Raw genomic sequence first — 14,999 nt, forward strand, 5'->3', positions numbered from 1 at the left:
CTTTATCTCTAACGGCTATATTTGCTTTTTGGGCTATAAAAGGGACCTCTTAAGTGCTTCTCAACAACTCTTCACCAACCAAAAGCTAGATCATTTAAGAGAGAAGCAAGAGAGAGAAGTTCAAGGGAGTGAGTGCATTCAAGTGAAGAAATCAAGTGCTTTCAAGCTTCCCAAGTGATTTCAAGCTCAACCACTCTCTTCCGCTCGGGATTCAAAGCTCATACTCAAGCCTACGCGATCCACATCGGAAGAATCATCATTTTCCACGCTTCCAACGGCAAAAGGATTCTTCCGGGTTCTATTGTTTATCATTGTCATATTTGCTTATTTAGAGCTTTTCAATCCTTTGTAAAACCTTTCATTGTGGTGCTTGTTCCAGTCAAGGGACTTGGAACAAGGGAAAGGCGTCCCAAGCCTAAGTGAAATTGGGGGTTATAGGGTTTGTTGTTAGCCCGGTGTAAAACAACGAGTTGGGTAGTGAACTCGCAAAACTACCGTACTGTAATCGTGGATTATAGTGGAAATTCCCAAAGGTGCTTTGGGGAGTGGATGTAGGAGCAGTGGAGGCTCCGAACCACTATAAAAGCTTGTGTTTGCGATTGTTTGTCTTCATAGCTTTATTTTAGCTTTAGCTCATACATTTGTGTGTTTTATTTTTTAATTAGACAAAAGTTTTAAAACACCCAATTCACCCCCCCTCTTGGGTGACCATCTCTGGGCAACAAGTGGTATCAGAGCAGGTGCTCTGTGTATTTCTTGAAAGACCTAACCGTCTTAGCCAAAGATCTAGATGGCAACACCCTTTAACAATGTTCCTGCTGAGGGGCAAGCAACCAATAGACCTCCACTCTTCAATGGGACAAATTATACCTATTGGAAGACTAGAATGAGAATCTTCATTCAAGCACAAGACTATGCCTTGTGGAGGGTTATAGTCAAGGGACCACAAGAACCATCACACATGGTTAATGGCATTCAAGTTTCCAAACCTGAGGAGGATTGGGATGAGAATGATGATAGGATGGCTCAACTCAATTCAAGAGCCATGAACTCATTATTTTGTGCTCTAGATGTAAATGAGTTTAATAGAGTCTCCACATGTAGTTCCGCTAAGAAAATATGAGATAGGCTTGAAGTTATCCATGAGGGTACAAATCAAGTCAAAGAGTCCAAAGTGAACATTCTAGTTCACAAATATGAGTTGTTTAAGATGGAACCCAATGAAACCATCACATGCATGTTTACACGCTTTACCGATATAATTAATGGTCTAAAGAGTTTGGGTAAATCTTATACTAATCCGGAACTTGTAAGTAAAATTCTCAGGTCTTTGCCGAAAGCATGGAAAACAAAGGTCACGGCGATCGTAGAAGCCAAAGACCACAACACCTTGGGGCTAGAACAACTTTTGGGCTCATTGATGACGCATGAGCTCACGATGAAGCAACATGAAGATGATTTGCCAAAGAAAAAGACAATTGCACTCAAGGCTACTTCGAGTGTGTGTGAAGAAGAAAGTAGTGAGAGTGAGGACGAGGACTTGGGTTTGATAGTTAGGAAGTTTAAAAAATTCATGAGAAAAAAGAAACCCTTTCCAAGGAAAAAGTTTGGAGGGAGAAATGATTGGGAAAAAGAAAAAGAAAAAGAAAGAGACCCAATCATATGCTACGATTGCAAGAGATCGGGACACATTCGTTCCGAATGCCCTCAACAAAAGAAGTTTTTTGGAAAGAAGAAGAAGAAGGCATTGAAAGCAACATGGGATGATAGTGACACATCATCCTCCGAGGAAGAGAAGGAAGAGACCGCCAATTTGTGCTTCATGGCATTCGAAGACGACGAGGTATGTCAAAACTCAACTATAAATTTTACTTTAGAAGAATTGTATGAAGCTTTTCAAGAACTTATGGGTGATTGTAGTATGTTAGGAGCAAAGAATAAAGAGTTAAAAGCCTCCAATCAAAAACTGAAAGAAGATATTGAAAACCTATTGATTGAGAAGGAGAGCGTTAAAAATATTAACACCATTGACCTAGAAAATAGAAACTTAAAACTTAGCATTGAAAATAAAACAGGAAAAACACTAATTAAGGAATTAAATCTAAAAGTAAAATCTCTACTCGATAATAATACCTCACTTGCACAAAATGTTGAATCCCTTAAAAAGGATAAGGAAGAACTAGTTAAAGAAAATTTAAATCTTAAGAATGAGGTACATAAATACAAACCAATTGTTGAAAAATTCACACAAAGCTCTGAAAAATTAAATCTTATTCTTTCAAATCAAAGAGCTGTTTTTAATAAAGCCGGATTAGGATATAAAACTAACAAACAACAAAAGTATCTAAAGAATTTCTTTGTAAAAGCAAAAGATGTAAAAACTGAAAAACCTACATGCTTTCATTGCGGAAAGAATGGACATAAAGCCTACTCTTGTATTCAAAGAAAGATCCAAACTAACAAGAGTACATTTGTGAAAGCTAAAAACATAACTAAAGTATGGGTGCCTAAGGGAACCAACTACACTAACCACGAAGGACCCAAGAAAACTTGGGTACCTAAGAGCTTCACATGATCATTTTGCAGGTATGCCTTGCAGCCGGGAATAAAAGGAGAATGTGGTATCTTGATAGTGGTTGCTCAAGGCATATGACCGGTGACAAGAGTCTCTTCGTCACTTTGAAATCAAAAGAAGGAGGAGTAGTCACATTTGGAGACAATGCTAAAGGTCAAATCATTGGTGTTGGTATACTTGAAGACCGAATGAAGGAATTCTCCATACAAGACAAACAACAAGAGGATGAGATCAAAGAAGATACAATTCAGCAAGATGAAGAAGAAGACCAACCTCCGTTGAGAAATCAAGATCTTCCTAAGGAATGGAGGTATGCACATGGTCATCCAAGGGATCTAATCCTTGGTGATCCCTCACAAGGGGTAAGGACAAGATCCTCTCTAAGAAATACTAGTAATTATCTTGCATTCATTTCACAAATCGAGCCTAAATCACTAGAAGAAGCTGAAAAAGATGATAATTGGATGAATGCTATGCAAGAGGAATTAAACCAATTTGAAAGAAATGAAGTTTGGACTTTAATGAAAAGACCCCCTAATGTTTCAATTATAGGCACCAAATGGGTATATAGAAATAAACTAGATGAAGATGGAATAGTAATAAGAAACAAAGCTAGGCTAGTGGCCAAAAGCTATAATCAGGAGGAAGGAATAGATTTTGATGAAACTTTTGCTCTTGTTGCTAGGTTAGAAGCTATTAGACTACTTTTGGCATATGCATGCTTCATGGATTTTAAACTCTATCAAATGGATGTAAAAAGTGCGTTTTTAAATGGTTATATAATGGAGGAAGTTTATGTAGGACAACCTCCAGGTTTTGAAAATCACTTACATCCAGATTATGTGTATAAATTGCATAAAGCATTGTATGGACTTAAGCAAGCCCCTAGGGCATGGTACGAAAGATTAAGTAATTTCCTAATTGAAAATAAATTTAAGAGAAGAAATGTAGACAAAACCCTCTTCATTAAAAGAAAAGGAAATGACTTACTGCTTGTACAAATTTATGTGGATGATATAATTTTTGGTGCTACTAATGATAGTCTTTGTCAAGAGTTTGCCAAGCTTATGCGGGGAGAATTTGAAATGAGCATGATGGGTGAGCTCAACTTCTTCCTTGGGCTACAAATAAAACAATCAGAGGAAGGCATCTTCATCAGTCAGTCCAAATATGTCAAGGAAATGTTGGAAAAATTCAAGATGAAGGATGCAAAGGAAATCAGCACACCCATGGGCTCAAGTTGCAAGCTTGACAAAGATGAAAAAGGTAAAAGTATAGAGTGCAAATTGTACAGAGGTATGATAGGCTCATTACTTTACCTTACTGCTAGTAAACCAGATATATTATTCAGTGTTTGTATGTGTGCTAGATACCAAGCATGTCCTAAGGAATCACACTTGCAAGCTGTTAAAAGAATTTTTAGATATCTGGTAGGGACATCTAATGTAGGCTTATGGTATTCTAAACAATCTGACATAAATTTAATTGCTTATTCCGATGCTGATTTTGCCGGGTGCAAACTCGACAGAAAAAGCACAAGTGGCACATGTCAATTCTTAGGTGCAAATTTGATTTCCTGGTTTAGCAAGAAACAAAATTCAGTTGCCTTGTCCACAGCTGAGGCTGAGTACATTGCAGCTGGAAGCTGTTGTGCCCAAGTTCTTTGGATTAAGCAACAACTTGAAGACTTCGGTATCAAAATGGATAATATACCAATTAAATGTGATAATACAAGTGCAATTAATTTAACAAAAAATCCTGTCCAACACTCTAAGTCAAAGCATATAGAGATTAGGCATCATTTTATTAGGGATCATGTGCTGAAAAATGATGTGATGATTGAATATGTATGTACTAAAAATCAATTGGCCGATATCTTTACAAAGCCTCTTTGTAAAGATAGATTCAACTTCTTAAGGAATGCTTTGAGCTTGTATGATCCTAGCAAATAAATTGAACTTGTATTGCATTGCTTTGCTACTCAAACTAGTAATCCACCTCAAGGTAAACATAAGTGAAAGCATGAATTCATCTAAGCTAAATGACGAACTGTTTGACTTTCCGGAGGATGGTTACCCTCCCTTGGACTCTTCATGGAGATATTTTTAGAGCCTATTTCATAGGTATTCGAAATTTGGTCAAACATTCCTCATTTCAATATTAATAATTCAAAAATCATTATCAAATTATTATAGGATGTATTATTAAGGGGGAGGATCACAAACAAATTCACTCTGTGTTTATCAAAAGAAATCATGTTGATTAGGGTGATTAAATAAAAAATTTGGAAAAGATAGAATTCAGTCTGAAATTTTTCAGTGCCGGAGACGTCTCTGGCAAATCGCAGAGACGTCCCCCCAGGCGAGACGTCTCGCCTTAGTCGCGGAGACGTCTCGGGGACCGAACGAGGGTTTTTAAAATAGGTCGAAACAGCTCGAGCCGACCCGAGCTTCCCCTTTCATCCCCGACAAAAACAAAAACCCTAGCCTCCATTTTTCTCCAACACAAACCCTAGCCTCTTTCTCCTCATTTCCCTAGGATTTCCATTCAATGGCACCCAAAAGAGCTAGGAGGACTGGTGGGAGGCGTCCTAGGGCAGCGGCCGACGGTGAGGAACGGAGGGAAGAACCTTCCGCGCCGTCTCCTCCGGTTGCTCCGCCGACCACAACCATTTCCTGTGCAAATCGCACAGTAACAACCGGGAGGTACATAGATTTTCATTTTCTAGATAATGAGGGGTTCTCTATTGGAGAGAGACTCCGAGCCCAACGGTGGGAGCACCTTTGTACCCTCAATACCTCGACCTACCCCGGCCTTGTTAGAGAAATGTTTAGTAATATGGCTTTAGGGGACTTAGGGTACACTGCATATGTCCGGGGGACATTAGTAGAAATTAATGAGGACATCTTATCCACTGTTTTGCAAATCCCTAAGGACGGTGAGGCTCCAACCTCACATCCCCAAAGAAAAATAGCCCTAAACTTACTTTTAGGACGAGAGGACTGCGGCCCTCTTGATGTAGTGAACTCACAAGACCTAAATGCCGAGATGAGATTACTTTTAAGTATTGTCAACCGGGTCTTGTTTCCTAAAACCGGTCGCTTCGATTTTGTTTCGGAGCGAGATTTAGTTATCATGCACCATATCCTACTAGGGATTCCTCTAAACCTCCCTAGACTCATGTTAAACTACATTGCTCTATGTCATAGGTATTCTAGGTTTAGTATACCCTATGGCATGATATTTACCCTAGTATTTAAACACTTTAAGGTTCACATTCCCGAAAATGAACCTGCAAAACCCTTGAGAAACACCGACTACTATAATGAGGGCACAATGCGAAGAATGGAGTTTCAAAAGGTAGATGGGTCTTGGGTCAAGGTACCAAAAAGAAAAGCTCAAACCCTAGAGCCTGAGATCCCACATCAGGAGTCTGACCACCACTCTCCTCCACCCAGCCACATGGATTTCCCTGATATACCCTCCAGCTCAGCTGGACCTTCCACATCCATGCCACCACCTCCTCCAGTCAGTGGGCCCTCCTTCCTATCAGAAGACCAGATGCGTACCTTAGCATCTGTCATTTGCCAGCAGATGAGGGAGGAAATGAAATCCATGATCTCTACTGAGTTGGCCCCCATCAGAGCTTCACATGAAGGGCTTCTACAAGAGCTGAAGGAAATTAGAGCTCAAATTGAAGCTACAACGCAAGAAATAGTTGGTGTGGGTGCCACCCAAACATTTAGATCAATTGAGCTAAAGGACAGTTTGAAGACCATTTCAAAGAGTCTTAAAGAGTTGACAAGCCCAGAAGGAAATGTGGGCACCTTGGTTGCCCAACTTAGAGGAAGAATTGAAATGGCAACCATAGAATTTGAAGCACTCGTGGCCGCCTTCCATAAGTCACAGGGAGATCAGTTCAAGACCCTAATGGATTCAATCAATGCATTTATAGATGCAGCTTGTAGGGCTTATGAGCAACGTCGCCGATAAGGGACTTTTTGTAGACATCTAGGGATCTTCTTTTTGTATACCCTAGGCTATTTTGAAACACTTTTTGTAGTAGAAATCAATACTTGTAATGATTTCTTCTTTTAACTATGTACTGACTTCAAAGGTTTACAATGATACATGAATACAATTTCTTTTGAAACCTTGTGTATGTGCTACTGTGTATGTGATTCTGTGACTGTGTATGTGTTTCTTGTGATGTGCCATAAAAATCTCATAACATACCTTAAGTATTCAAATTCAACACAACTTATCCATGCATATGACACAGGGGGAGCACATCTTGTGATAACTATGTTAAACAAAAAGAGGAGTCTGAAATGAATTCCAAAACAAAGGGGGAGTGATATGAATGACTAAAATTCTTTAATAGAAATAACTTGGACAGGGGGAGCACAACTTGAATCTCCTTGAGTAGTTCATGGAAGGATAATTTGTCCCCTTCATTGTTGATGACAAAAAGGGGGAGTAGATATATAGAAGGGGGAGTAGAACCAAGAGTAGAACCAATATGGATATTGGATACATTGGAATGCAAAATACGAAATTCATACTCCAAAGTTGAATTAGAAAAGATAAAATTGAAAAATATTGGCTTTTAGATAATTGCCCTTCTGGAAAAGAAAGGGGGAGTCAAAAAGAACTTAGCTTTCAAATTTTAACTTAATTCAAATTCAGTTGATATGCCAAAATTGCTTAAGAGCTATAAAGATCAATCTTATGCATAATGATAGAACTGAAAATTGACTATTTTGAATTATGCACACTGTATCTAGCTCTAATCAAAACATTATGCTTGTACATCTGATCAAATACTGTGTATATGTTTAAATTTCGAATTTTGCATATACTCAGTGTTTTGTCATCATCAAAATGGGGGAGATTGTTGACCCCCTAATGAATTTTGATGAATACAAAATACTAGAGTATAATTCCATTTATCTTAACAATTTAATTGAGGATTTCATGTATTTTATTAAGAATATTGTTAAGAAATGTCTAGGCAAGTTTTCATGATTTTTTAAGGACTTATTGAAGAATTTTTGAGATGAAAGAAAAAGTTCAGGGACAGCCGAGACGTCTCCGGGTTGTCTCAGAGACGTCTCTGGCACAAACAGGAAAAACTGGCACGTCTGGAGACGTCCCCGGCACCTGCCGAGTCGTCCCCGCGATAGCGGAGTCGACTCTCTCAGTAGCGGAGTCGACTCTCTCAGTGGCGGCAGAAAGGCAGTTTTCAAGAGATATGCGCGAGACGTCCCCACCGTACGCGGAGTCGTCCCCGCAAGTAAAAAGCAGACTTCCCGAGTCGTCCCCGAGGTAGCGGAGTCGGCTCTCTCAGGGTTTTCCAGAGGATGTCATTTTCGGTGATAAGGCAGCGGAGACGTCCCCTGAAAGAGCGGAGTCGACTCTCTCAGAGAATTCCAGAAGACATGTTTTTCGGAGTTATTACAGCGGAGTCGTCCTCAAGGCAGCGGAGTCGTCCCCATGCAAAAAGTGCAAACAAGCCGAGACGTCCCCGTAAAGTACAGAGACGACCCTCTCAGAAAAACAGAAAAACAAGGATTCAAACGATACAATTCCAGAGTTGTCCCCGTAAAGTGCCGAGTCGACCCCAAACAAAGTGAAAAGTAAATTTATACAGCCGAGACGTCTCGCGTTGAAGCGGAGACGTCTCCGGAGCGCCTGGGACGCGACTGACAACTTTTGCAGGTTTGGTTTGAATTTCAAATCTCTTTTACTTTATCTCTAACGGCTATATTTGCTTTTTGGGCTATAAAAGGGACCTCTTAAGTGCTTCTCAACAACTCTTCACCAACCAAAAGCTAGATCATTTAAGAGAGAAGCAAGAGAGAGAAGTTCAAGGGAGTGAGTGCATTCAAGTGAAGAAATCAAGTGCTTTCAAGCTTCCCAAGTGATTTCAAGCTCAACCACTCTCTTCCGCTCGGGATTCAAAGCTCATACTCAAGCCTACGCGATCCACATCGGAAGAATCATCATTTCCCACGCTTCCAACGGCAAAAGGATTCTTCCGGGTTCTATTGTTTATCATTGTCATATTTGCTTATTTAGAGTTTTTCAATCCTTTGTAAAACCTTTCATTGTGGTGCTTGTTCCAGTCAAGGGACTTGGAACAAGGGAAAGGCGTCCGAAGCTTAAGTGAAATTGGGGGTTATAGGGTTTGTTGTTAGCCCGGTGTAAAACAACGAGTTGGGTAGTGAACTCGCAAAACTACCGTACTGTAATCTTGGATTATAGTGAAAATTTCCAAAGGTGCTTTGGGGAGTGGATGTAGGAGCAGTGGAGGCTCCGAACCACTATAAAAGCTTGTGTTTGCGATTGTTTGTCTTCATAGCTTTATTTTAGCTTTAGCTCATACATTTGTGTGTTTTATTTTTTAATTAGACAAAAGTTTTAAAACACCCAATTCACCCTCCCTCTTGGGTGACCATCTCTGGGCAACAATGTCATATCTTGAAGTGCCCGACAAGTCGAGCATTGAGGATGAGCTAGCTTGAGTTTTACAAGCTAATCTTGAGTTGAGTTGGATTGACCCCCTCATCAATTATCTTTAAGATAGAAGACTTCACGAGGACAAGAAAAAAGCTCGGAGGCTTAAAATTCAATCCCCATGCTACATCCTCCCGGTGGGAAAGCTCCATAAGAGGTCATTCATCCTACCTTCCTTTGATGTCTCTAACCATCTGAAGTCGAATATGCACTCCAAAAAGTCGATGAAGGAATTTGCCAAAACCACTTGGGGGGTAGTGTGGGCCTTAGCTTACATGGTCCTCCAACAAGGCGATTACTAACTGACCATCTAGAAGGATGCATCTAACTTGATAAAGAGGTGCAACTAATGTCAGTGACAATGTGAACATCTAGTGACAGCTGACAGCCTCTCTCATGCGAATCAACGCTCCTCGGCCTTTTTCCCAATAGGGGATGGGCATTATCAGACCATTCTTACATGGCATTAGACATAGAAAATTTTTAATAGTGGCCATCGACTACTTTACTAAGTAGATTGAGGCTGGCTACTAGCTTAGATCACTGAGAAGAACGCCCAAGACTTCGTATAGAAGTTCCTTATATGCCGGTGTGGACTTCCTCGGGCCATTATCACTGAAATAGAAGGTAGTTCGACATTGCCTACTGTAGAGAGTTTTGCATCGACTTTCATATAGATCATTGGTTCATCTCGAGCGAACATTCTCAGGCCAATGGGAAAGCCAAGGTAACCAATAGGACTATTCTGCAGGTCCTGAAGGCACAACTAGATTGAGCAAAGAGGCTCTAGATGGACGAGCTCCACAATATTCTCTGGTCTTATCAAACTACTCATTGAACTCCAATAGGAGAAACATCCTTTAATCTCACCTTCAGCACTGAAGTTGTGATCCCTTTGGAGATTGGTCTACCCTCCAGTAGGTGGACTACTTCAACGAGTAAAGAAATTCAAAAGACCTCCGAACTAACTTGGATCTACTGGAAGAAACAAAGAAACGAGTTTAGATCTGAATGGCCACATATCAATAATGAGTATCTCAATATTATGATGCTCGAGTGAACGTTAAGTTTTTCCAACCTGGAGATTTGATGCTTAAAAAGACTAAGGTGACCTAACTAGTAGAATAAAGTAAGTTTGCACCAAATAGGGAAGGACCATATCGAGTATTGGAGGTCATCCGCCCCAAAACTTATTGCCTACAACATTTCATTGGGTCACATATACTTGGGACATCGAATTCAGCCGATCTCTAAGTGTATTATCTGTAAGAGATATCTTATGTAAACACAACCTCAATGAATGAAACACTATTTCCTCCTAAAATTGTCAAGAGTGTTTCAAGGGGTGTTACTCTCTAATGAGCAACTTGCTCTTTAATGAGCCGAAGGTGATCAAGTGTGTCTCTCAAAAACCACTAATCACAATACCTATAACAAGAGCGTGAACCTAAGTCATCCTTGTTGGGTGTCTATTCCAATAAATGCCAATCAGAAATTTTATTGTCAGGTGAGTCCCTTCACTGACCATCGATGATGGCTCTTTTGAACATAACATGTCGAGCAAACCATTCCACAGCTCGAGGAGGCAACACCTGCATCCTGAATTGGTTTTTGTGCCAAAGACCTAGCGAGCTAACTGACCTCTCAAGATCAAGATGGCTGAGGTGCATAGGTCGGACGAGTGATTTCATGACCTCGAGGAGGCAACACCTCCATCTGAAATCGACCCTCATGTTGAATATGTGGTGAGCTAATCGGCCTATCAATGTGTTGGGGTATGTGGAGACCATTGGTGATGAAGAGAATTGAAGGAGAATCAATTCTGCATAATTCTGTCTGGCGGACTGTCGGAGTCGACTCGAGCTACAGTCGAGTCGACTCGGAAACAGTCGAGTCGACTCGAAAACAGTCGAGTCGACCCGGAAGGAGAAAGGCCAGAAGACCGAGAAAACCATGTTTCTGTCTCGACTGTCAGAGTCGACTCGAGATACAGTCGAGTCGACTCGAAGCATCGTCGAGTCGACTCGAGCTACAGTCGAGTCGACTCTAGATCGTGCCAGTTTTGTCCAGACGTGCCAGAGTCGACTCGAACCACAGCCGAGTCGACTCGGGCTCGCGAAAAATCGTACGGACGATTTTCTTTTGGTGTTTTTGGTGGCGTTTCGACGGCTATGATCATCTGAAGGTCTTGAGACTATATATAGGACTCATGAGAGCCCTAGGAGGTGAGATATTCAAGGATATTTTTGAGAGAGACTCTTGTTTTGTGCGGCTAGGGTTCTAGAGAAGAAGAGGATTGGGATCCTACTTCTTGTGCAAAGGGAATTCTGTGTGAATCTCTTGTAGAGCGATCGCGTGTGATCGTTCGGGTGTGTGCTATCTCTGTAATCTGTTCATCCTAATTGAGATTTGGAGCGGTGGAGGACGTAGGCTACTTGTAGCCGAACCTCGTTACATCTTTGTGTTTGCTTTGCTATTTTCTTCCTATTTCTTCTTCTTTTGGTTTGATAATCCGCTGCGGTGCTCAAGTGTTTTACCCTATTGATACCACGGGGTAATCTTTTGCCCTTCGTAGCGGAAGCGAAGCGGTGATCCTTGAGTCCGGTGTCGAGGGAGCGAGAGAGTGCTTATCCGTTTGCTTCTCTCTTTGCTTGTCCGACGTTGGTGGTTGTACCGGTGTGAGTGGGTTCCGGTGCGGGTCGCTGCCAACAACTGGTATCAGAGCTATTGGTATTCTGCAATGGCGGATGAAGGGAAGTTGCGAATTGAGAAGTTCAATGGCACGAACTTTGGTTTTTGGAAGATGCAAATAGAGGATTATCTTTACTAAAAGGATCTCTATTTACCTCTTGGAGGTAGAGCGAAGAAACCAGAGAAGATGTCCGATGAAGACTGGGAGGTCCTCGATCGGAAGACGCTCGGCACCATTAGATTGTCACTTGCATCCCAAGTGGCATTCAACATCAAAAACGAGAAGACGACGATGGAGTTGATGGCAACATTGTCGCGGATGTACGAGAAACCCTCAGCATCAAACAAGGTATTTCTCATGAAGAGGTTGTTTAATCTTCGTATGAAAAATGGCGGCAGCGTAGCAGAATACTTCAACGAGTTCAACGGACTCACGGCCCAGTTGGAGTCAGTGGAGATTAGTTTTGACGATGAGATTCGGGCATTGCTAATCCTCTCCGGACTGCCTGATAGCTGGGAGGGCCTGGTGATGGCGGTGAGCAACTCTTCGGCGACGGGGAAGTTGATCTTTGATGACGTTGTGGGAGTGCTTCTGAGTGAAGAAGCAAGAAGTAAATCTTCTGGAGCTACGGAGTCGTCTGGAAGTGCACTAAACATCTCTAACCGGAAAAGACAAAAGAAGGACGGTCGATTTTGAAGCGACTCGAAGTCGAGATCCAGCAGGTCTCGAGCACCTCAGAATAAGGGAGCGAAGTGCTGGAACTGCGGAAAGATGGGGTACTTTAGGAGGGACTGCAAATCTCCTAAAGGGAAGCAAGGCGACCACACCGAAGGAGTCAGCAAGGATCTGGCAAATCTTGCTGAAAACGGTGACATGGATGCCCTCGTTCTATCTTTATCTACCGGTGACGAGTCTTGGGTGATAGACTCAGGCGCGTCTTTCCATGCTACATCCCAACAGAAGCTTCTTGGAGGATATGAGAAGGAAGACTTCGACAAAGTCTACTTAGGGGATGGAGAGCCTTGCACCATACAAGGAAGGGGAAGCGCGGAAGTGAAGTTGATTTCTGGATCTTCACTTGAGCTTGAGGACGTACGGCACGTGCCTCAACTGCAGAGGAATCTGATTTCTGTTGGACAGTTGGCGAGCCAGGGGTACAAGACTATTTTCACAGCTGATCAGTGGAAGATATCCAGGGGTTCGTTGATGGTGGCTAGTGGCAAGAAGGTTGGGACACTTTATATCGCCAACGGCACGGAAAACTCTATTGGAGTTGCTGCAGCAGATGTGGATGCCAAGTTATGGCATTGCAGACTTGGGCACATGAGTTATCAGGGACTGGAGGTGATGCACTAGTTGGAAAAGCTGCAGGGTCTCAGGAGTGTTGAGATGGACTTCTGTGAGGATTGTATTCTCGGAAAGCAGAAGCGTGTTTCATTCAACAAAGAAGGTAAACCTCGGAAGCAAGAAAAGCTAGATCTCGTGCACACGGATGTGTGGGGGCCTGCACCGGTTTCTTCCATTGGTGGATCTCAGTACTATGTTACTTTTATTGATGATGCTACCAGGAAGCTTTGGGTGTTCTTCTTGAAGCACAAGTCAGAGGTATTTGGGGTCTTCAGGAGATGGCAGGCAATGGTAGAACTCGAGACAGGAAGGAGGTTAAAATGCCTGAGATCAGACAACGGTGGTGAGTATTGTAGCAGAGAGTTTGAGGACTACTGTGCAGAAGCTGGGATCGTCAGGCAGAGGACAGTTCCAGGGACACCACAACAAAATGGAGTTGCTGAAAGGATGAACAGAACAATTAATGAGCGTGCCAGGAGTATGAGGATACATGCTGGATTGCCACAGCAGTTTTGGGCAGAAGCAGTTAACACTGCTGCCTACTTGATCAACAGAGGGCCATCAAAGAAACTTGAATTTGGAATTCCTGAGGAAGCATGGACAGCGAAGAAGATTGATTTGGCACACTTACGAGTATTCGGTTGTACCAGTTATGTCCATGTTGATTCCAATCAAAGAAGCAAATTAGATGCCAAATCAAAGAAGTGCATTTTTGTTGGATACGGAGGTCAACAGCTTGGGTATCGTTTTTGGGATCCCGAACACAAGAAGATCATTCGTAGTAATGATGTGGTATTTAATGAGAAAATGCAGCAGAGCACTGAATCAGAAACAAAACCTGTTGAGCCGTGTTTTGTGGATCCTGAAGAGGAGTCTACAAATTCTGGTCAGAAGACTCAGTCAGAGCAAGAACCTGAAGTATTGGCACCCTCTCCACAACTAAGAAGGTCCACTCGTAGTACTCATGGGAAGCCTCCTCAAAGGTATGATGAGACTCTTAGTTATTTGCTGCTCACAGATAATGGCGAACCTGAATGCTTCACGGAGGCATTGGAGGTTGATACCAGAAAGGAGTGGGAGTTGGCAATGGATGATGAGATGGAGTCATTGGAGCAGAATCAAACGTGGGATTTGGTGGATCTGCCCAAGGGGAAGAAAGCACTGTCAAACAAATGGGTTTACAGGCTGAAGGAAGAGCAGAATGGGAAGAAACGGTACAAGGCCAGGCTGGTTGTAAAAGAATTTCAACAGAGAGCAGGTATCGACTTCACGGAGATCTTTTCTCCTGTAGTCAAGATGAGTTCTATTCGGGCGGTGCTGAGCATGGTGGCAGTAGAGAATCTTCACTTAGAGCAGCTTGATGTGAAGACAGCTTTTCTTCACGGAGATCTCGATGAGGAGATATATATGCAGCAGCCGGAGGGATACATTGCAGCTGGCACGGGTGACTTGGTTTGCAAATTGAAGAAAAGCCTCTATGGTTTGAAACAGGCGCCCAGGCAATGGTATCTCAAGTTCGATAGTTACATGCTTGAGATAGGATACAGGAGATGTCAGGAGGATCACTGTTGCTACTTCCGGGACTTCGGTACATCTTATATTATCTTGCTATTATATGTTGATGACATGTTAGTTGCAGGAGCTAGCATGCATGAGATTGCAAAATTGAAGCTGAAGCTGTCAAGAAAATTTGCAATGAAGGATCTAGGAGCAGCGAAACAGATCCTTGGGATGCGGATCAGCAGAGATAGGTCTAAACATATCCTTAGACTATCTCAGGCGGAGTACATCAGCCGAGTACTCAAGAGATTCTGCATGGAGGGTGCCAAACCTGTTGGCACACCACTAGGTGCCCACTTAAAGCTT

General features: G+C 42.2%; 1 protein-coding gene across 1 annotated transcript; it reads left to right on the forward strand.

Moving 5' to 3' along the window:
• The first annotated feature begins 1,533 nt into the window (after nt 1-1,533).
• LOC149753452 (uncharacterized) lies at nt 1,534-9,869 on the forward strand. Its single transcript, XM_089923492.1, has 3 exons — nt 1,534-1,843; nt 2,587-3,484; nt 9,772-9,869. The coding sequence occupies exons 1-3, from the start codon at nt 1,574-1,576 to the stop codon at nt 9,867-9,869; spliced, it is 1,266 nt and encodes a 421-aa protein (XP_089779618.1). The 5' UTR covers nt 1,534-1,573.
• The last annotated feature ends 5,130 nt before the right edge of the window (nt 9,870-14,999 follow it).

Source organism: Phoenix dactylifera, chromosome 5, assembly GCF_051530095.1.
Source record: "Phoenix dactylifera cultivar Ajwa chromosome 5, Ajwa_hap1_PhDact_Kaust_v1.1, whole genome shotgun sequence".
NCBI classification, from domain to species: domain Eukaryota; kingdom Viridiplantae; phylum Streptophyta; class Magnoliopsida; order Arecales; family Arecaceae; genus Phoenix; species Phoenix dactylifera.

Excerpts from the sequence above, each read along its gene's own strand:
- LOC149753452 (XM_089923492.1), top strand. The coding sequence starts at position 1,574 with ATGAGAAAAAAGAAACCCTTTCCAAGGAAAAAGTTTGGAGGGAGAAAT. Across the intron at positions 1,844-2,586 it reads TGGCATTCGAAGACGACGAG|GTATGCCTTGCAGCCGGGAA; the intron begins GTATGTCAAAAC and ends ATCATTTTGCAG. Across the intron at positions 3,485-9,771 it reads GGCATGGTACGAAAGATTAA|ATCATTGGTTCATCTCGAGC; the intron begins GTAATTTCCTAA and ends ACTTTCATATAG.